Here is a 23,774-nt window from a genome sequence, read left to right on the forward strand (position 1 = left end):
AATCTCAGTAAGTCGCCGCTTGATTTAATGACTCATTCCTCCATTACTCTCAAACACGCATTGGAGCGGTTTCTATGAAACCATTCAAGGCGTCTTCAAGGAGGTGGCGAGTAGCGAGGGCTGAAGGAATCAAGGCTAACACTTATATGAGACCAGACCCCCAGAGAAAAAAGCCAGACAAACACACACACACACACACGTATAGACAAGAGACCATCGAGTCCCAGATGGCAGCCAGGTGCGTTAGAGGTGGAGGAGGGAGGGGGAGGAGGGGAAGCACGGCAGACAAAACAGAAAGAATGGGCGTGATTTAAAAGAACGGTACCATAAAGTGCTCTGTGCTCACCCTGCCGCCGTACTGCAGCATGGGGGCGGGGAGCACGCGCCCCGTCACGTGGGCCATCTCGTCGCGCACCTTGAACTGGAACTCCTGCACGAACGGGTCCGCCTCGTAGTTGGCACTGCGCACCTGGAGAGAGGGAGAGGGGGGAGAGGGAGAGAGAGCAAGAGAGAGAGTGTAAGTGAGTGCGAGATGAAAGGGGGAAGAGGAAGGGTTGTCTTGTCGCCAAATTATTCTTTTGCACTTTTAAAAAAGGAGCCAACATTTTTTATTTCACCCTCCCTAGCTTTATGCAAACCAAGACAGTGGTTCAATGTCAGGATCAGACTACACAATGTTTTTGAATTAATGAATGATCGTTGCATTTACATGGCGCTTTTCTAGACACTCAAAAGTGTTTTACAATGTAGAGTGAAAATTGCATCCTTCACCACCACTGTGTAGCACGCAACCTTGGGCTACACAGGCTGCCATTCACTGGCACCAGGCACACATCACACTACACAATGGCTGAAAGGCTCAGGAGACAGGCATTGATGAGTTAAATAATGGGGAGGGGTGATTACGTGGCCTTGATGTCAGATACCCGATTTGGGGATTTTTGGCCAGGAACATTAGGGAACCCTCGACTCTACTCTCTTTCATAATGGTCACCATGTCAGATTAGGTTATCATAGCATCATAAAATCTTGCCGTGTAGCTCGCCAGGGATTGGGGGAGGAGGGGTTTGGTTTGGACTTCGCAGGAATTGTCACACTAGAAGAAAAAAAGGCAAAAATGTTTTGCCCGGGTGTCGTGGCAGCCCATCGCTCTTCTTTAATTATGTCACACTACGAGGGGTAAAGACCCCTGGAAACAGGTGGCTTTATCCCCTGGAAACAGGTGGCTTTATCCCCTGGAAATGGCCACAACAAAATCATGTCAAAATCCGGCTGGATGTGTGTAATCTGATCCCGGTGTAAGAGTCACCCCTCAGCAGACTCTGCAGTGCCTTATCTGGACTTACTGGTGCATGGATATACTGATGTTCTAATTACATTTGACAATCTGGCCCTTTGTTCCTTTAGATCGTATGCACCGAAATAAATGAAGTCGCTCCACATTTCTGACAGGCGAAAGCTTATCTCATCTTGTCCTCTCTCACCTCCCATCCTCCTCTACATTAACCAGTCCTCTCTCACCTCCCATCCTCCTCTACATTAACCAGCCAGCCTCCCACGCCGTCTCGTGCCATTTGGAAGCAGCGTGCTTCTGAATGAAAAAAACACCAGCAGAGTATTTGTGTCTGGGATGATGCTGATGAGGATATACTGGCAGCAGTCATATGGCCTCCCAGGTGGAGAGATGCTGCTTTAATAAAAAGGTGACGATGAGCCTGAGCTAAATGAACAGACGTTAATCTGATGGCGGACTGTTGGTGTCTGTCTATATCTATCTGCTGACAAACGGACGACGCCCACTCCACAGACAAAGACAACACAGCTGCTCTCACTGACCCCAGGCTGGTGACCAGGAAAACACATGGGAGTCAACTTCAGCCATGATGCATAATGAACATCCGGGAGTAGTAGCAACTACGAAATTCACTTGTTATTGTGAAACGTTTCAAGACAAAACAGTTTCTTTTGATTGTAGGACGATTTGGAATGCCTGGTCATTCCGTCCTTCCTTACAAAAGCCAGAGGGGCACAGTTGTGACTGTAACCTTGTTTAACGTCTACAAGTCGTTAATGCCAGAGTACTATGCCAGAGTACTTTTTATTGATTTGACCTTATTAGCGTGCAAATATATACTCTTCTGCAGAGACTTCTAGGGGTAAATGGAGACATCAAAGAGTGGTTGTTGACAGTAGTGTGTCAGATGAGATTGTGTAGAACACAGGAGCACCACAGGAGGCAGTCTTATCACCACTGCTTTGCTCCGTTTACATGAGTTTCAAGATCGATCATGTTAATTGTTGTTTATTTATTTTATTTAGAGAGTCTATATTATCTGAGATTAAACAAAGATCTCACTTCTCTGTTGTAGTGTACATCTGGACCCTATAGTACACGTTCAAATGATTGGCACACACTTAAAGCACCTAGAGTTTGTACTGAACTTGAGAAATCTGCTTATAGCTTCTGTGCTCCTGACACGTGGAACATCCTACAACTCAATATTTTGGTATCCTTCTTTGGTCAGTTTAAATCCTTAATCCGTGTACAATTCTAATTCTACAATTCTAATTGATTGTACAAACACTATTATGATTGCACTTATTGTATATTGTTTATTGTATATTTATTGTATTTATCATGTATTTATTATTATGTATGTATTTATTATGTTTGAGATAAAGATTGATTGAATGGATGTGTCAACTCTTCAGAACTGGTGCTTAACAAGCTCCTTAGAAATAAATGGTCAGTATGACGAAAGAGCTCACCATACAAAACAACAAAGATTTAATGCAGCCAATAATGATCAATGGGCAAATGGTTGAGATACATGGTCAGAACAACTCCACCTGTACGCAAGCTCAACAGTTTTGGAATGAGCCGAAAAATCCTGGAAACTGTGTATAACAGCCTAGTAGAAAGCATCCAATATTTTAACATGATCATGGTACGGTAATCTGAACATCAAGAAGAGGAACAAGCTGCAGAGAATAGTAAACATGGCCTCCAAAAATCACAAGGACGCCACAACGGCAGCTAAGTAGCCTGTACGTATGAAGAACTCACAAGAAGTAAAGCTAACAGAATTATAAAGATCCTTCTCATCCACTGCAGTGAATTTGAACTATTGGTAAACCTTTATTTATTCTCGAACAATTGATTTTCATTTTCAATGTCGTGGAGACTTAAGACATTTCAATGCATACATTTTTCACAATATAATAATAAATAGGAATAAAAACATTTTGGCATAAAATCTGCATGTAGTTGACAGAATAAAAAACAATGCATATATTGCAGACATAAGAATAGGTATAAAAGACAATAAAGGTAGTGCAAAGTAAACGTGCAGACATAAGACATAATATAATATAATGAGTTATAATTTGCTTATAACACATGTATAATTATAAGCAGTCATACATATTCATAATGCTTTATAACAACAATCACAACACATTATAAAGCAATTTATAATGACTTATAAGGTCAAGTATCACAATACTTCATAAATTCTGGACACTAAATTGTAAATTAATTAAAGAATAAGGTTCTGCAATTAGGTCCGTGTTTTCTTTGAGTAACACTGCTGACAATGTATGTACCAGGGTATTTAAAATAGTCAACTATCTCAACCATTTGCACAGCAAAATGTGCCCAGCAAGAAACTGTTTAACATCAGTTATTTAATTCACTACAGGTTAGCACAATAAGATAATGTATAGGCTAATGACTATTCTGATCAGTGACGTCTAGTGTTATCATCCGACATTGATTCATTGTACCAGCACTCACTGACCAGTATCTACTATACTGATATTGGGAGAAATATTTGGCCATGACACTTGTTTTCCGTATACCGACACAACACGCTGAACAGTAAATGAATACAGGCAGAAGAAGCACTGTGTGGATAGAGCCAGTGTCTATGAAAGGAACTGGGGAAGACAGATGTCTGTCCAGCAGGTGTCTCCACTACTCACCAGCCTGCTGATCTCCTCCTGTCTGTCAGGTGCAGAGCGAGCTGTGGCTTTAATCATGGTGGAGGTCTGGTTATCAGTCAGCTTCTTTATGCACCGCTGGCCTGCTACGATGTTGCACACCTGCAGTACAACCGGACATGGACAAAGCCTTGAGCGAGTGTGTACCCAATCATATGCAGTATAATTCTTCAAAACGACCAAGTAAAAAATAAGAAACAGTATTTTTTTATTAAACATCTCGTCTTCTCTCACCTCCAGGGGCAGGTAGGTGTGCTTCTGCTCCTGGCCCACCTGTAGACAGGGCAGGTGGGGGTATTTAAGCTGCAGGTTGTACTTCTCTCGGAAGTATTGGGCTACCGTACGCTCTACTGTCTGACCGTTCTCCAGCTGCAGGGGGAACCTGGAACAGAGCAAGAACAACCACACTTAGAACACTGGGATTACAAAAAGAGGAAGGGTCACAGCCCACCAACGTCCTCACTGAAGTTATCCAGTGAGGAAGAGGAAGGGTCACAGCCCACCAACGTCCTCACTGAAGTTATCCAGTGAGGAAGAGGAAGGGTCACAGCCCACCAACGTTCTCACTGAAGTTATTCAGTGAGGAAGAGGAAGGGTCACAGCCCACCAACGTCCTCACTGAAGTTATTCAGTGAGGAAGAGGACGGGTCACAGCCCACCAACGTCCTCACTGAAGTTATTCAGTGAGGAAGAAGAAGGGTCACAGCCCACCAACGTCCTCACTGAAGTTATTCAGCACTGGGAGACAACACTACTCCTTAGAATGTTATTTGACTCCCCGTGGCAACAGGGAAAGCCATTTTCAAACGTTTCTATTAAGGATGTCCGATATTATCGGCCGATATTGGCATACAAATGTGATATCGGAAAATATCGGTATCGGTTTTTTTATTTTACCTTTATTTACCCAGGCAAGCAAGTAATAACAAATAATTATTTTATTTATTGTCAAAGTATGCATAATGTTGTGTTAATTACACGACAAGAGATATGTAATGTTAATTACCTTAAATTATTCCGTTTTTTTGGGGGGGGGAACCCTGCATATATCGGTATCGGTTGATATCGGTATCGGAAATTAAGAGTTGGACAATATCGGTATAGGTAAAAAAGCCAATATCGAGCATCCCTAGTTTCTATGATGACACTGACCCAATCCCATCCTCTTATTATTATCCTAGATAGAACCATCGTGGTAGAGGGAGGAACCATCGTGGTAGATGGGAGGTACCATCGTGGTAGGAACCATCGTGGTAGATGGGAGGAACCATCGTGGTAGATGGGAGGAACCATCGTGGTAGATGGGAGGTACCATCGTGGTAGAGGGAGGAACCATCCGATGGAGGTACCATCGTGGTAGAGTGAGGAATTTGCATTTACATGCCCACGAAAGTATTATGGATACTAGAAATGATACCAGTTAAGGTACAATTGTAATGAGTGAACGTTAAGATCATGGCAATAATGCTTGTGAAATCAGATGTTTTGATTAGATTGGATTATATTCAAATTTGCATGATATTTACTTTGAGGATAAGGGTCTAAATCTCAAAGCCAATAAGTAGAAAACAAAGAAAACATAGAAATGTATCCGTTTCATACAGTTGTTTCATAATGCACATTGCAGTGGTTTGAGCTGTTCTTAGAGATATGGCTGTGTGTGGTGTGAATAAAAAACAGAACAGTCAAGTGTCCTAATGTACAGACTGCCACAGCAGATGAGCAGCTGCCTCGTGTGCGCTTTTTGTTCCCCCGCCCCACTCAAACCAACCCTACACGAAATCTACTCCATCCCAAGGGATCTTCTGTCCCGAGACTGAGCGGCGCTGACTCACGTTTGATGGCTGGCAGGCCGGCGGGTCACATTGCAGACACGGTACTTCCTCCGCATGGTTCCACAGTGCGTCACCTCCACCTTCAGACCTGGTGGAGAGCACACACACACACACACACACACACACATACATACACACACACACACACACACACACACACACATACATACACACACACACACACACACACACACCTGGATTAGGATGAGAGTCACTTCTCTCAGCCTCATTCACACATTTACATAAATGCTTCATTTAAATCCACCAATTAAATTATGCATACATATTTTATTAAAATATTTCAGAGGTTCAACACAGTTTTAAGGATGTCTATGGATACAAAGAGCATGGGCTCTGCCACATGGCCAAGCTACCTGTAAACAGCAGAACCTGAACACAGCCGTACTGTTAACCACTTGTCTCTTTTCTTTGATCGGCCTCCTCACCTTTGATTTCTTTGGTGAATTTGACCCGGTGGGAGTCGGTGAGGGGCCGAGGCTGCTCGTCAATGTTGTGGATGTCCAGGACTTCACACATGAACTGGATGACTGGCTGGGCCTTGTAGAAGGCCGTGGCAGATACTGTAACACAGACACAATGAAGGTTCAAACATAGTAAACAAGTTCAAGTTTTGTTTTATTTGTCACATATAAAAACGTACATGTACATTACAGTGACGTGCGATGGAAAGAGATGGGGATGACTTATCTGGAAGTCCCATCAGTCCATCATAAATACATTTGCATTGGAAACAGAAACTGTGTTGTTAGGGATGCTACTGGAAGCCTGGAGCATATTTCTGAAGCAGACACTGTGTTGTTAGGGATGCTACAGGAAACTTGAAGCAGACACTGTGTTGTTACGGATGCTACAGGAAACTTGAAGCAGACACTGTGTTGTTAGGGATGCTACAGGAAACTTGAAGCAGACAGTGTGTTGTTAGGGATGCTAGAGTAAACTTGAAGCATCTTTCTGAAGCAGACACTGTGTTGTTGTTGTTAGGGATGTTGATGGAAGCCTGAAGCATGTTTCTGAAAAAAGATATGTAGCACTTTCCAAGTGCTTTTTGAAAAGACTGAAATTACATTTCATCATAAAATCATTGCGATGCTTCTCTGTGTTGCGTTTGAATGTGTTTGGTGGAAATGTTGAATTCTATTAAAAGTCTTAAATGTAACTTAAATGTTGAAATCTGCAGGGACACTAAGTGAGTATGATTTATGGTTTGTCTTGTACCTCGTGTGTGCGTCTTCTCCTTATTATATAAAACCAAAAGCCAGAGTTCAGAATCTTGGACCCCTAGCCCCATTTCCTGCTCATCAATAATACTGTCAAAGGGTAGGATTCTCAGCACAATCCATGCTGTGCTTCATACTGGATAGCCAGCTCATCCTTAGTTAGCCATAAAACTAAGTTAATGGGGCCATTGTAAAAAGCACTTAACATCATAGTGGAAAGCAAACTGCTTTGCTGTCACTTCACTGTGGTGTGGGTTTTAGGCAGAGCTGCTGGTTCCAGTATGAAGAACAGCATAACATCAGTAGGAAATAGCAATAAAGTCGGACATTATGAGCTTACACTGCAAGATACTAAGAGTTTCTTCCCCAGTGCTGTGCGCAGCCTGAATAACCCCAAAGGCTAGATTTGTATATTATCTTATTCTTAATTTGGTGTGTTACTTGTCAGGTTGTGGACGTGCTGTTTCTGTGTGTCTGTGCATTATGCACTTTACTATGATATTCACTTTAGGGGATGTTGATCTTAATCCTAGCATTTGTCCTTTTATACTGTTTTTTCCCCCCCTTACTGTCCATGTTTTTTTCTGTACCGTTTCTACTCTGCTCCTGTATTGGTTTAGTTGTAGACACACAGTATTGCTCTGTACCTGTATTCCAATGTGGATTCGTCCATACATGGCAAATAAAATCTCTGACTCTGAAACAGGTGTTTCATCTGCAGTACCGCCAATGACCACATGCCTAATGAAAGTCCATGCAGTTACTGTACCTAACAGGGCTGCTCAAAGTAGAACCAGTGGGCCACATATATGACACTTTGCAATGTTCTTTTTGGCCTCCCGAAGAGTTCCAGAGACACATCAGATATGTATTCTGTTCTATTTTCACACAAATTAATAAAATTATTTAATTTTATTACCATTACATTTACAGTAATGTAATTTAGCCAACGCTTTTATCCAAAGCGACTTACAAGTTTTGTACGACAAGTCAGCAGGAAGGGTACAGCTCCATCAGCTGAGTAACAATGTTCATCAAAGTGTTCAGACTTGAGTGCTACAGTGTTGAGTGTATGTTAGTATTAGGAAGAGTGCATGACAGTAAGAAGGTTAGTTCTTTTTTTCCTTCTTTTTTTCATTTCAGATATTGATTGAAGAAGTGTGTCTTTAGTCGACGGCGAAAGATTGGGTCGGGTTTCGGCTGTCCTAACTGTGGTGGGAAGTCCGTTCGACCATTGTAGCCCAGTTATTAACTTGCTTATTACAAGGTATTTCATTAACAAACGCCTTGACATAAGATCTAAAGACAAATTTTTTTAATTTAAGATTTATTCACGACAACGCTAGGTTGTCGTGAAGAGAGCGTATTAGCAGGTAGCTGTGTTGTGCATTACGAGGGAATATTAACCTGTAAAACCCATATTGAGCTGGAATTAAACCACCATATACGAATACAACCTCTCCTCATTCTTCCTGACATTACTGCATGACTGATCGCTACAATACGTTCAATAGGCACCGATTGGATAAGTAATGTTATGCACCTGCTGAGAGAGGATGTTTTTTCACTGAAGACGCAAACTGTTTTGTTCTCAACCATCATTTCTTTGGACAATAAACCTTATAAACTACATCAGCTGCAGCCTGGACATTAAACTCTGTCAACATCCACAACTTCTTTTGTTACCCGAGTATAAAAACACTAGTAGGTGCATCGTGGCGCATTGTTCATTTATTAGTTAATGACAAGCGGCCACTATAGCTTCTCCAACTAACGTTATTTATAAAAAAAAAATCCTGTTAATAATAATGAACATAAGTAGCATGGTAATAATACGTAGGTTATTGATCAATGAATGTATTGATAAATTAATGGTGTACAAATAATACATCAGTAGAACTTCTGTACTACTTCTACTGTAGAAGTCATGTTATTTCCTCATTGTCCTTGCTGTGTCGCCTGTCGTCTCCTCAAAAAATAGGATAGAGGCGATTTTTAGCGAGGCGACAGAAATAGCTGCGCGACCGTCGCTTCAAAATCTCGTGCCGTGTGGGCTGTCTCATTCATAACAATGGAGGTGATACAATTCTGTCGGTCGCCTCGCTTAAAAAATCGGTCACCTCACAAAAATCGCCCGCCGTGTGCGGAGCACTTAAGTCCTTAACTACTGGGAGTGGCTGGAGTGGGATCCAGCATCTAATTAATGTCCGCTCGACAGGTACAGGAGAGCTCCGGTAGATCCAGCAGGTCCATTCACACAGGAAGGAGAGAACCCCTTGGACACCAGGTCAACTCACCCAAAAAGGAGAGGCCTGACAGAATCCGCAGTGCAGTTCACATGGGAAGGAGAGACCCAGCAAACAAGACTATATTTGAGAGAGCAGGTGAACATTGGGTTCAACCGGGAGGCAGACGCTGTAGTTCGTTAACATAGCTTATAAAGGGCTGCCATATGTTGTAACATTTTGTACTGATAGCGTATTTTATTTTCTCAAGTTTGAGAAAGAACATGACACTGTTGAGCCATTGTGCTATGGAAGGACTGTTGGCGGATTTCCAGTCTAACAATATAATGCGTCTCGCTAAGAGAGATGTAAATGCGATAATTGTTTTTTGTTAAGTTAAGAGCTAGTGTCTCAATAAGGGTTCCAAAGATTGCTATCAGTGGACATGGCAACAGATCGAAATTAAGTACTGTGGACAAAGTGTCAAAAATACCACTCCAGTAGGTGTGGAGTTCTGGACACGTAAAAAACATGTGACTAAGATCGCAGGGTGTATTATGACACCTGCTGCATTTATCCTCCACCTCCAGGTATATCTCGGAGAGCCTGGATTTGGAGAAATGAACTCTATGCAGTACTTTGAGTTGTATGAGGCTGAGACGAGCACAGGACATAGTGGTGTGTATTCTCTCTATGGCCTCATCCCACTGCGCTTTATCACTAGTGCCAAAGGGCTTACTCACCATTGTGTGCTTTACCAAATGGTAGGATGGACCTCTCTGTACGTACGGAGGAAATCCCACATGTTTGTTTTTATATATAAGGCCATCCTAGGGAAGCTTCCCCTATATCTTTCCATCCTAATTAGCTTTGCCTCTAGCAGCTACCATACCAGGTCCACAAGATGGCTACTTTAAAAAAAAAAAAAACGAGAATAAACACTGAACTAGGAAGAACAGCTTTTTCAAGCTTCGCACCTTGGGCATGGAATGGGCTACAGGACCATATCCACTTAGATACCCTGGACCCCCACCATCCTGATATTATTTCATGCTTATCTTCCAGTTTGGCCATTTCAGCTTTGAGGCTTTGATTCTCCTTCTGGAGTGCGACAGGGCTCATCGGAGCAAGCCGACAGGGCTTGTTGTATCTCTTCCAATGTCCTTTTTAGCGCATCCGATTCCAATTGTGTTGCTGCTCTGTCGGTGGCGAGTTGAGTTTTCACCGCTTGTAATTCGGATTTAATTGTATACAAATCTTCACAGAGCGTTGCTCTAAGTTCTGACTTGAAGATGTTTGCAATATCCTTACGCAGGTCGGCGAGAAGCTCTAGTTTCAAGTCGGCGTGTTCCATAGGTGTTGCTGCGGGGTGGGAATGGTAGTAATCAGAGCGGGGAGGGGAATCACCCGAGAGCGGGGATTGTTGACCAGGCTTCGGCGATCTTAATTTACCGCGTCTGTTTGGCATTGTAAGCCCTTTCCAAGGTTGAAAAACTCAGTAATAAGTAGTTTCAGGTATTTTTAAAGTTGTTTAAGCATAACAAGCGCAAATATACTAGTAAAAAAAGTCGAGTCTGCAGGAGCTTCTACACCAACGTCTTACTCTATGTCTCGCTCAACCGGAAGTCCTAATATCACCTAAAGACAAATTTCTAAATGACTAGAAATTATAATTGTCCAGTTGCATTCTTCTGATCCCTCAGCCCACCTCCAAACGTCATCTTTCCATCATGTGTCTAGGGCCTTGTCCAGACGAAGACGGATCCGATAGTTTTATTTTTATTTTTTTTTTAAGTTTTACGTAAAAACGAAATCGTCTCAAGAAATAAGTGCGGGCTACAAATGTACAAAATAAACTTTCCTGTTTTAGACGTCGCTCTTTTATTTCGAAACCCCCCGACCGGAAGTGTTATCGTTGTTTTCGCTAGCGGAGTAACTTGTGTCGTCCGGTTCTGTACTTTTGAGCTGACGCTAGTTTCCAGAGACACACACCGTGGCGCAAATGCAGCTAAACGAGGTGGAGGAAGAGCTGCTGATTTTAATCGGCAGGAGAGAAAGAGCGCGTCAAAGCCGTATATAATATAATAGCCCCGTAGTGTGGTCGGAGGCAGCTCGAACTACCTGTTGTATTAAATTAATTGACTGATGTTTAACTTGTCTGTGTCCAGTCCTTTCGACTAGCTCCACCCGTGCATTGTAAACAATGAATGATGATGTTACTGTGTGTTGTAGCTATGTTAATAAATTCTGAATAGGGATGGGTATCGTTAGGATTTTATCGATACTGCTTAACGGTTCGGTACTTTATCGATACTCTTATCGGGGTTTTTTTTTTTTTTTTTTGCAAGAAAAAAAGACAATTAATTAAGAACAGAATCGACATTGCTTTATTATTTATAACTTTATAAATAAATATTATTTCTTCAGCAACAATGTTTTAAATGTGTCTGACTTTTTATAATAAACAACAAATGTAACATAAAAACACTCGTTCACCCTATCCTCTGTCATCCTTCCTAGCTGCTAGGGTGAAGTGACTTTGGGCTTGGCTGGGACCGGTGGTGGTAGAGGGAGGAGGGGTGGGCTGGGACATGGTGGCTGCAGCCTCAGCCTGACGATCTATAAAAAGTTGTCATCTTTCAAATATATTTGTAGCTAAGCAATTATATTTGATTTATTAGCCTATTCGTAATAATTCGTTATTAGCCTAGCTAACTCCGTATCTTGGCTTACCTGCAGTGGACGTGGATGCAGATGGAACACTGCGAGCAAAGCAGTTGAATACGGCGCATTTCTGCACACTAATATTATGTTTTGCCAACAGATGTTTTGATAAATTGCTCGTATTGCCACCCTTACTGGCAAATGTTTTGTTGCACTTGTGGCAACGTGCGTTGTTGGCATTGACTCTCGTAAAGTATACCGATACTTTCGAGCGCTTCGCTCTCTCCGACATGATGAGCGCATGCAGAGCTGTCTGTGTGCTGCGCGCTTCAGCAGCATGGAGCCACGGACAGCACCTTCCTTAACACAATGGGGACAAACAACGGATATCTCCGTGTTTCGATTCCACCCGTTGTGGACAGAAGCACGGATATATCCGTGGCAAGTTGTTTATTCCATTTTAATAACCTATTCAAGGTCGCAGAGCGGCACTGCAGATTTACCCTACTCTTTGAATTCGAGAAGGTGCAATACCGGCCAGATCCTCTTAGGGGCGCTATCGCGATAATGCAGTGTGCCCTGTGGCTGAACGGAGCAGTCTTTTTTTTTTTTACTTTCAATGGAGTTTTATGTTAGCTCGATTCTGGATCTGCAGCCTGTAGCTTGGATTACGTTTTGCATCGCAGATTTCACTATGCAATAAGGGGATTTATCATCAGCCAATGGACATATCGATCTACCAGATGGTGATCGATAACGGGGAAATGCTCAGGGGGATCCCACCGGACCACGGTAAGATCTTTTTCACGTAAAGTACATCCCGATCGGCCCTTGTTTTGATAGCCATCCATCCGATCGGCCTATGTGGCTAGTTAGACGAACACGATTATTGGTAGGGATGTCCCGATCGCCTTTTTTTGCTTCCGATCCGATCCCGATCATATGATTTTAAATATCTATCGATCCGATCGTTTCCGATCCGATCTTTCACATTAGTAATCAATTTTGACGCATTTGTCAGAAACTGGCAGAGTGAGACAAGCCCATCTGTTGCCTATATCCGGGGCGCGAGCGCGGAGGCGTTTGTTATTACATTCACCCTGAGAAATGTGCTTCTGCTTCATATGAGAAATATTAAAATTTTCAATATATGTTTGCACATTAGTATACATTCAGTGTTCGACTTACGTAATGGTCCATTCTGGTCTGAAACGCCGACGATAAAGTCACGTAACGTTATCCTCCTGTTGAAAAGTTAGTTTGAAAACTTCGCCTCCAGCCTGCTGCTTCATGAGTTTTTCCTCCACGCGGAATCTCCTCCTTGCAAACATTGCAACTGGCTTGACTTTCTATTTTTAAATGCTTAGTTCCAAACCTCTGACATTAAGTCTAGCTGCTCAAGTCAGTGGATATTAACCGTGTTTCGGGAGCGACGTGTTGTTGTTGTGATGTGGTCGCGACTCGCGTGTAGCGTGTAGCGTCTAAATTAAAGGGAATGTTTGTTGCAACGGTGAAAATTAAAGGGGAATGTGTTTGTTGTGGATAATTATTCTGCTCTGTGTGACAATAAATACATTAATGATGATATATTATGTAATTTAAAACCAAAACTAAGGCCTCCGTATGAGTTTAAGACGTGGACATGGTCATGTTTGTTGAATAAAATTTTTTTTTTTTGACTGCCGATTTTTATTATAATTTTTTCCCGATCCCCGATACTCTGAAAAGCACGTGATCGACGCCGATTCCGATCACGTGATCGGATCGGGACATCCCTAATTATTGGTAATCAATTATAAGAAACGACGTCCCCCGCCCCCCCCCCCCCCCCCCCATTCATGCATACATGCTTGAGGATCGTGCCGATCATATGCAGTTTGAGTTTTAACTGTAGCATCTGTAAAACGGAAATGCCATTGGATATAACGTTAGCAGCTATTAGCCCTATATCTAGCCTTCCAGAAAATATACTAGACCAAATCCTGTATAACGCTTATATTCACGGCGCTATAAAATGAGAAAGTATTGATGATTTTTTTTTTCTTTAAGCCATTTTGAAGGGACGGTTTATGGAATCCATTGACAATGAGAATGGACAGATAGCAATACTATAAAGTATAGATTTAGCTCTACAAACAGCCCCACGTCCGTTTACATTTCCCGGTCCTCTTGAGATTAATTAGACTCATCCCAGTGGCCGCCAATGTGTTAAGTACCCGTATGTGTATGTGTGAGTGTGAGCGGCTCGCGACGAGTGTGTGTAATGGCTCGCTGTGGCTCGCTTCTCGTGCAAACAGAGAGGAGAGATAGTTTGCAACGTTTAAATTCCTCGAAAAAACCTCATAATAATAATAATTTCTCGAGTATCTCAGTTAACTCAGTTTTTGTCTAATTTAGTACCGGTTCCCGTATAGAACCGGGGTCCGGGGGGCATCCCTAATTCTGAATGGCATTAACGTTAGTTGGGTAACGTTATGTTAGTGCTAATGTTGATAGCATTGAATAGCATCAACGCTAGCTGGCTGGCTACAACAAATTCTCACAAGCTGGCATCGTAAAATCTCAACACCAGCCATGGGAATACTATTTACTAAATTATGGAGACTTTTTAATCGTCAAGGTAAGAGAGGATTTGTCATGATCAACTGAAGGCGTATGCTATGTGCTTGGCTACTTAGCTATCTTATTTGGGTTTTCAGAAAAATACCTGCTATGTGACGCTAATCTCTAGCTAGTATCGTATCATGTATTTCATCACAGTAGCCTCCCGGGCCCTCATTTATCAATGCTGCGTACGCACAGATGTGTGTAACCCGTGCGTAACCTGTGCGTACGATCATTTCTAAGCAAAGTGTGGGACTATCAATTTGAACGTGTGCTTGACTTTGTGCGTATATATACGCACAGCTCAGACCGTGCGTACCTGGCGCCCAGCGGTAGAATATGAAGACTGCACGCACCATGAGACGGACTTTCATGCATTAGTTTACTTTCAACACTGACGTGTTCATATGATCCGTAATTCATTATAGTTCATTGTAAAATAGCGACATTAGTGTAATTATTGTCAAACCCTATAGCATGGTTTATATATAGCGTTATCGGAATACTACAGGGTGCACTCACTGCGCTCCGCGGGGAACTGTTTTCAGAGATAGCAGATAGGAATGAATGAGGGGCAGTCTAATTGCCGAGAGAACATAATATTAACTAGAGTCCGCTATACCCGAGACACCTCCTTCTTTTGTACTCTACTGAAGCCATGGATGACTCCTCTGATCAACCCCAACAGGAGCGCATCTACACCGGGCACACTCACGCACAAGAAAGAGTCACCATGGAGCGTGCAATTTGCTTTTTTTCCAGGCCAAGTCATATTCTTATTTTAACCTAAACTGTATATTTTTATTTAATAGCGTTAGCGTTTTAAGGGAACTAGATTATTTTTAACATATTTTCTATTGCCAGTTTGCTTTTGCATATATCAATGCTATGTTTTCAATTCATTAAATAAAACTCATACTTTTTGCAAGGGTTGACTGACCATCTACATACTGTAACTTTTCAGTGCACGTTTTTATTTACATTGTGACAACAGCCTTGTGAGTTCCCGCACACAGACATGATGGAATTCAAGTTCAAGTTTGTATTGATCACATATAGGCAGGCTACACATGGTGTAGGCTACAATGTAGCCGCTACATGGCAGTATTATTATGCTCTCATATTATTGTTATATAGGCTACCTAATACCGACATCAAAATAGATTGTATGCCTCTACAAATCATATGCAGGTAGAACATTTACGCAAAATCCGTTGCGATTTGGAATCAAATTGACAGAGAACTTTAATCCCTGGGTATTAATCGAACGAAACGAAAAAAGGCAGTCATATTCCAGCATGGTTATTAATGACACCAACGGCAAACAGTGGTTAACGGTCTTTATTAGTGTTTGCGCTGCCCAGGCAGCAATGGTCTTTAGGAAGTTAATAGATATCATATCCGATATCACCGTGTGTACACGTCTGTCAGCCTGTCGCGTATTTCTCCCATAACACGTGTTCGCTCGGTTTAGTAAATGTTTCCACATTCCATGGGGGTGTTTCATTACCGTATATGGTTAATTACGGGCGGTTCTATATGCAAATACTTAAAATCGTGCACGAGTGCGGAGCGTAGAACAAGTGGCATTTATCAACACGGAGTACTTGCAGGTGTGCGTAGGACCTGTGTACGTACGTATGATAAATCCTGACTTTTCTGTGCGTACACACATTCTAAATTCCGTGCGTAGGAACGGAAATAGAACACTTTCTACGCATTGTTGATAAATGAGGGGCCCGGTGTTTAATAAAAACTTCTAGCCAGGACATATCTGGACATATAAGACATATGTATCATGTTTCTTTTTTGTTGGCTGAGTTTGCGCATGCGCATTAAGGGAGATGTCAATCTGTTGTCGACGGTGGTAGTACAGGGGCAGTACATTTAGCTGTAAAAGCCTGATCAAGCTCAATAGCTTCTGTAACACGAACGCAACTACTCTGTACGATGCCATCGTTGTTGTGATGTTGGCTGAGTTTGCACATGCGGGTTAAGGGAGAGGTGGGCTATCGCGTCATCGGTTCAGGAAAATATGCGCATAGGCTTGTAAATATGACAACGCAAGTCTTCAGATTTGCCCACTCTGGGAGCCGGTCTCAGAAAATGCCGCATTCAGGCTCCCAGAACACAGTTCCGTGTGGATGAAAGGTGCATACGATAAAATACTTTGACTGATACGACCAAAATTGGTTTAGTCCGGACATGGCCTAGATCTCATAGCCCGGAAGGATGTTTCCATGGGAATTGTCACTTTCTGCCATAGCTGTGAAGGCATAACTCATAATTTTCACCTAAAATATGGTTTCTATCCCTTACCTTAACTACTCCCACCACCCAAAATGTTAAATACATGTTCAAAAGTCCTTCCCGGATATGGGATCTAGACACTAGTAAGGTTTGGGCACCCCTGGCTTATAGTCCGATTGGCCTGTTCTGTAACTAGCTACAACTGTAATAGTTAAAGGCCAACTTTAAGCATTTAACTGGGAGACTAAGACATGATTGCCAGCTTGTGTCTTGGGCCCCGGCTAAGAAGGACATGAACCCAACATGGCTACTGTATCAGACATGACGCAATAGCACAGCTTAAGTAGCAGAGAGCCCAACTTGCCAAACAAGTAGACATCTGAAGGCTTGTGTTTGGCATTATGCAGAGAGGAAGCTGGCAGGTAGAGGGTTAATGCTTCCTCCACATGGATGGGTGGATGGAGAGTGAGAGAGAGATGGGAAGATGGCAGGGAAAGTGTCTTTGAGACAGAGATAAGAAAAGAACAAAAGCGGGCGGCTACGTGGCGTAGTGGGCAAGGCGCTCACCATGAATGCGGAGACGCTGGGATCGCCTGTTCGATCCCAGCGCTCCACATTGCTTTCAGTTTAGCTGGTCGTTCATACTAATACACATTGGCCGTATTAGGGGGTGGGAAACTGATGGATGGGGATCGGGCGTTGTGGACAGCGACTCCTACAGGTCGGTTGGTGCGCCTGCGCAGTAGAATCAGGAAGTGTCGGGGGCAGCGTGAGCCTCCCACGCGTTACTCCTCGCCACTGAGAGATCGAGCTGCGCAGGTGAAAAGATGCGACTGCTGTTACCTCAAGTACCGGAGGGGACTTGTGCTATGTATGACTTAGTCCACATTGCAGCCGGCTTGTGGGAGGCAAGAAACAGCGTTCGTGACAGGGGAGGGTTGAATTGGATGATACAAAAATTGGGATGGGAGAAAATATAGAAAATGGGAGAAAAAGTGGATAAAAAAAAGAAAAGAACAAAAGAAACAAGCACAAAACCGCCCAGAACCACGGCGCAACTAACGCTATTAACAGCCCGTTAACATCATTAGCATTAGTTACAATACGCAGTGGGTCACGGCGGCTTACCAGGCTGAGTTTTTAAGCAAGCACAAAGTCATCAATCTTGAGTTTGCAAGGAATCCATTGATTCCACACATTGAAATTACGTACTAGCTGACTGGGAAAGGGGCTAATTATCACTCCACAGTAGCGGCATCTTTACCGGGACACCTGTATCCCTAGAGCGCCATTATAAGACCACTCCCCGTAGTACAGGTGGTATTCCGAGAATCAAGGTTGTTAACGTCAACGACTCACAATGTAAGCTAGTGCACCTCGGCTCAATTCATTTTACAAACACAAACTGTGAAATACACAGAAGGTGTGCAATAAACCTGCTCTACAAGAAACATGAGTAAATTCTCACCTTAATTACTGATGCACACAAATAACTAAAGGGAAAGTTGAAAAGGGTTAATTGTCCGTGCTGAGCTGAAGTGAAGCTGCCTCTGACGATGCGTAGCTAGGGGCAGCTTTTGTGTTGTTAATATCTTTCAATTGTAAGCAGAATAATTCTGTTTGAGGATGATTTAGGGAGATGCAGAGAAGGTGTTGTTCTCCGCACTATGTTAGCAAGTGCAGGATAAAGCCACTAGAAGCATGTACTGGATCTGGGCATGCGCTCAACCGTGAGTGAATCCATGAGTGAGTGAGTGAGTGAGTACAATTTGTCGTGGGTAAAACAGAGGGAGGGAGAAGAGAGAGAGAGAAAGAGAAATAAGGCTCCAGAGAAACCGAGAGAGATGCAGGTGTTGTTGTGGCTCGGTGTGATGCGAGAAGAGGCTCTGACGTCACACTGAGCCACAACAACAACAACACCACCTGCATTGTGTGACGACTACTGTGCTGCGAACCTTACATCCGTGGGCGAGCCGGTCGGGAATTACACATGACGAGAGCGCAGGTGACTGCCACACACACACACACACACACATCTACCCTGCAGGAAATTACATCACTTATACCCCCCAACCCCCCACCGGCCACGCGTCATGTTTGTTTTGACACCCGTTTGTTTGAGTCATTGATGTCAATGTAAAATCCAAAGGTCTCATCCCTCTGTGATCAAAAACTATTTTCTATACGTCCTTTTGATCGTCTGTGACTGTAGTAGTGTGGTAAACAGCGTGTGTGCGTGTGTGTGTGTGTGTGTGTGTGTGTGTGTGTGTGTGTGTGTGATGAAGCACAGATAGTCTTGTCTTTGGCGCTCATTTGCCTTGCCGCTCTTTTTACACTCCAACATTCTCATCGTTTGGATACACAATGGCAAACGGAAGACAAAAAAGGGGGGGGGGGTAATTTGTAGACGGTTGGTCTCTCTCTCTCTAGCCTCTCTAGCTCATGTGGGACAGGCTTGAGAAGGGAGCAGTTGATTTTTCTAAGGGCGAGAGAGCGGGAAAACTTGAAAGAGAGAGGGGGGAGAGAGAGAGAGACTCAGAAACAGAGCTCTCAAGCACTTGGCACAAAACAAAAGCTACCCGCCCCCCTGACCTCCCCAAAATGCTCCCCTACCGACCTCGGCACCACCCACCAGTCACACACACACACACACACACACACACACACACACTGCGCCCGCCTCTGTAGCCACAGCAACCGCCTAGGCAGCCAAGAACCCACCTTCCTCAAAGTCCCTCCAACACACACACACACATACACACACACACAGACACACACCCACCCACCCCTGTCCAAAGCCCCCCTGAAGTGTGCACATGGCCAGAACACATTCCCTGACACATATCCTCTGACAGTTGGACATTTTCCACTAATAATAAGAAGTGACTTCATCTGAAAAAACACTATTCCAAGTTATCACAGTGATGTGGAGAGTGAGGCAAGGAATAGAGGATGCTGTCCGCTAGCAATGAGCAACAGCAGCAGTCTCTGGAAAAGGAAGTTAGCCATGCACACAAGCCATCACATTGTTTATAGAAGTCTTCCTGTGTCCTCACCGTCAATATTGAGCATCATCTTCCACATGGCGGGCCGTACAGACTGGTGGAAGCCGAACCAGACCTCCCTGCCCCCGCCAAGGGGATGGTCATAGCCCTCTGGAGCCGAGAAGAAGGAGCGGCCCACCGGAGTGTACCTGGATGGATGGAGGCGAGAGGGAGAAAGGAGAGAGATGTGTTTAAGAGGAGGAGGGGCGAAAAAGAAGGAAATACAGGGTGAAAGAACATGGGGTCGGGGGATGACAGGAAACCAGGATGTAGTATTAGTTGACACAACCTGGACTGGTATTGTAGGTCAATGGCTGTTTGTACAGAGGTGAGCGCCTACTCCTCCACTTCAGCCTGAATCTCTCTCTCTCTCTCTCTCTGACTCACAATGCCAACGTGTCAGCGGCGCACGCCCCCCCATGCTACGGCAAACACAGCCCCCAGTGAAAGGTGTCGATAAGTGCGCTTTTTCATAAATGGCACGGAAACAAGACTTTCATAAAAAAAAACAGCCTTCCGATATAGACGCTTGCCATGGTGCTGGGGGGGGGGGGGGGGCAGGACTATATTGAGTGGAGGATGCTATGAGGTCAGGTATGATGTGTACAGTATTTGCTGTGCGCCACATTTGATTTCCTCCTTGATTGGAGAGTCGATAGCGGCCCAATGAGTAGATTCACTCCATATCAGAGGGATCAATACGCACTCTGTGCTACACGTTATCGACTGCTTCTGCTACCTTGACTGATATTTGACCAGAACTACAGTTATTTATTCAAGCTTTATTTATTCTCGAAAATACACTGCATGATTAAACTAATTTACAGCGTCGTCGAGTAATTACATTCATAGATCACATTGCATCAATAATTTTTGAAACAGCAAACGTGTTTTTTCTCATCCCGTTTGGTCACCAAGGTTTTAAATCAACCCATAGACAGTAGAGTACCTCATTGCAATGTATTCTGCAGGGTATTCCATGAGTCAGGGGCACAGAAGCCAACAGATCTACCAAGTTCAGTACAAATTCAAGGCACTTCAAGTGTAAGCCATTCACTGGATCGTGTACAATGGGGTCCAGAGGTCCAGTCCAATAATGAAGTGATGTACTTTGTACAATCTCCAAGTATGGTTTAATATAGAAACAGATGCCAATGCAACTCAAGTCTTTCTGCCAGAGAGGACCACCTAACCTTGTTATATAAGATACAATGGTCACCACATTATCACCGGTGATAAATCTGATGGCTGAATGATAGAGTCTAATGGCTTAAAAAGGGCTCATATTTAGCAATATTTTTTTCACTATTTGAGCAATTTCACACGATTCCTGTGAGTCTATGGAACACATCTGTACGTTTTTTTTTTTTTTTTTTAATGTATTTTTAATCAAGTACTTTGGTGCACCACTTTCTGCCCTTGCAAAGTCCATCTGCACCGGCAGATACCTTTGGGGGGGGGGGGGGGGAAGAGAGAGAGAGAGAGAGAGAAGACTCAGAAGAGGCTCTCATACGCGAGGCGGCAATTTGTGTGTGCGCGTCTCTGTGTTTTCATGTGTGTCTATGTGTGTGTGCTCACGCATGGTTCTGTGGGACTAATTAATTTCGCCAAGGGGGGCATAATCCCACGGGACAATGCATTGGTAACTTGTTTCAAATGACAATATACACCCCCGTGAATATTATTGCAATGCACGGATCGGAATACGGGCGTGCGCTAGTCCCATTCCCTCCCACCCGTTTTATCTAGTTCTCTGTGTGTGATTCACTGTGTGTGAACAGCTGAAGGTCTCTGCTGTCGAAACCGATTCCGCATTATTTCCACTCGCTGCTCATATAAACGTATCACAGTTGATTGTGGGCGGGCGGTGGCAGATCAGAATTCTTACACGTCACAGATCGACGTAAATTCAGAATGGCTTAGTTTAGTGGGGGAGGTTTTTGTCTCAGCTGAACTGGAGGAATGAGACTGAATGAGAATTTCACATCTAGTCAGTGTTGGTACAACCCCACATTGCTAGAAAACAATGCAAACCACTGGAAAATGCCATTTATAAAGATAGTTCCCCTTTAAGAGTGGAAGCCGCCGCAATAGCCGCATGTCTATAAATCACATCTCCATAATCCAAAACAGACACTATCTTTCTGCTAATCATTAGGAAATAGCTCTGTACAAAAAGTCCCAATTTATTGGCAAGAATGCCCACATTCACTGCATGAGATGCAAAATACAGTCTCATTCACTGCATGAGATGCAAAATACTAGGGATGCACAGAAAATTCGGCCACCGAAAATTAATGGCCGAAAATGGTTAAAAAGGCTCTTTCGGCCGAAAGGGTTTTAGCACCGAAAATATATCACTGAATGTCAAAGAACAGGGTTACGTAACGTTCGTAACCTAAAATGTTGTTGTGATAACGTAATCAAAACGTGCAACGTGTAACGTGAGCAGATTGGCAGCTCTTCCTGCGTTCTGCAGCCTGTGATAACTAACTCCTCTTGGGAGTCACGCTGTTTCTATAAACTCTGCGAGCAACACATCCAATAATTGAGTCTTTAACATGCTTTATATCCTCGCCATTACTATATGCCCATCGCGGTTAAAACCTTTTGAACTAACGTTAGCGTTAAGCTAGCTAACGCTTCCATTCCTCTTTGACCCGTCTCTCGTAAGCTACGTCATCCCCCGCTAAGAGTCATGGGAGATGTAGTAAATAGTATACAACAGTCCTGTGTGTGTGTCTTTATGCAGATCGTTATGCAGTTTTAAAGCACCTTGGCTTTGTTCTGAATGCACTTTGTTGTAGTTATCCTACAGAGAAAAGAAAATGCACTTGACTTTAATGCACATTTTGTTGTATGCAAAGAGAAAATGTTTAAATTGTACAATCTTTCAGCAGTCAGTCTGGAATTAATGTATGCATTCAAAAGTGCTGAATAAATGTTTTATTATGTTTTATATAGTGATTATTAATATTATTTAAGTAATGTTTTGCCATAATCATGTCTTTTGCCATAATCAGGTAGCAAAAAAAAAAAAAAAAAAAAATACATTATATTTATATTAATCATTTTCGGCCTTTCAGCATTCGGTTTTCGGCCAACTGTTTCCTATTTTCGGTATCGGCCAAGAATTTCCCATTCAGTGCATCCCTACAAAATACAGTCTCATTCACTGCAGAAGACACCAAATACAGTCTCATTCTAGCTCTGATAACTGATATAATTCCGTCACTCCCAACAAATTCTAAAATATAACCACCAGTGGTACCAGAAATCCCAACGTGTCTCAGAGTGGAAGTGTGAACCTAAAACAGTGGTTCCCAAACTTTTTCAATCAGGCGCCCCTTGGGTAATTGGAAACTAGGCGAACTGAAGGCAAATTCGCAGCGACTTCAGTAGACGTGAAGGCAGGGGAGAGCAGAGGACTCTGAGGGAGAGGTGTGCCTCGTCATACTTCTTGTATTTTGGCTTGCTTTCGCACCTGGAACACTTGTTATGGGTACGTCAGCTTTTCTTTTAGTTCCAGACGGTGTAAAAACGTTTCCATTTAGTTTTCCGATTTTTCCTCTCCCTGGCTGGATAGCCAACGTTGCATCAGCTACAGTAGCTAGCGGACTCCAACTGATACCGTGTGACGGCAACCTAGCAACAGTGTTTGTAAACAGCTCTTGTGTGCAACACATTGTATTTAAATCTGAATACATTTCGTTCCGCTGTGATTTTTTTTGTTCCACTGGTAGTCTTGCATTGATAGACCTCTCTCCACACTGCGTTAGATCTGTGCCAGCAGTCCACTAGACCAGTGGTTCCCAAAGTGGGGAGCCGCCGTGGGGGGGGGGGGGGGGGGGGGGGTCAACAGAAAGAAAAAAAGTTATTAAAAAAAAAAAAAAAAATTTAATGCAGTCAGGC

General features: G+C 43.2%; 1 protein-coding gene across 2 annotated transcripts in view; it reads right to left on the reverse strand.

Annotated features, from left to right (window-relative positions):
* The window catches only part of ago3a (argonaute RISC catalytic component 3a), a 114,383-nt gene that overhangs the window by 26,740 nt on the left and 63,869 nt on the right, over nucleotides 1-23,774 (reverse strand). The window contains exons 5-10 of one of the 2 annotated variants that reach the window (XM_084335791.1): nucleotides 19,875-20,011; nucleotides 6,284-6,418; nucleotides 5,838-5,925; nucleotides 4,237-4,384; nucleotides 3,985-4,104; nucleotides 347-469 (exon numbers count right to left, since the gene is read on the reverse strand). In XM_084335791.1, coding sequence (XP_084191917.1) covers nucleotides 347-469; nucleotides 3,985-4,104; nucleotides 4,237-4,384; nucleotides 5,838-5,925; nucleotides 6,284-6,418; nucleotides 19,875-20,011 — 751 coding nt within the window. Of the gene's footprint in view, nucleotides 1-325; nucleotides 470-3,984; nucleotides 4,105-4,236; nucleotides 4,385-5,837; nucleotides 5,926-6,283; nucleotides 6,419-19,874; nucleotides 20,012-23,774 lie in introns of both variants that reach the window. The other variant, XM_084335790.1, reaches the window with a different exon arrangement.

This window comes from Notolepis coatsorum (assembly GCF_963971535.1).
Source record: "Notolepis coatsorum genome assembly, chromosome: 19".
Taxonomy (NCBI): Eukaryota; Metazoa; Chordata; class Actinopteri; order Aulopiformes; family Paralepididae; genus Notolepis; species Notolepis coatsorum.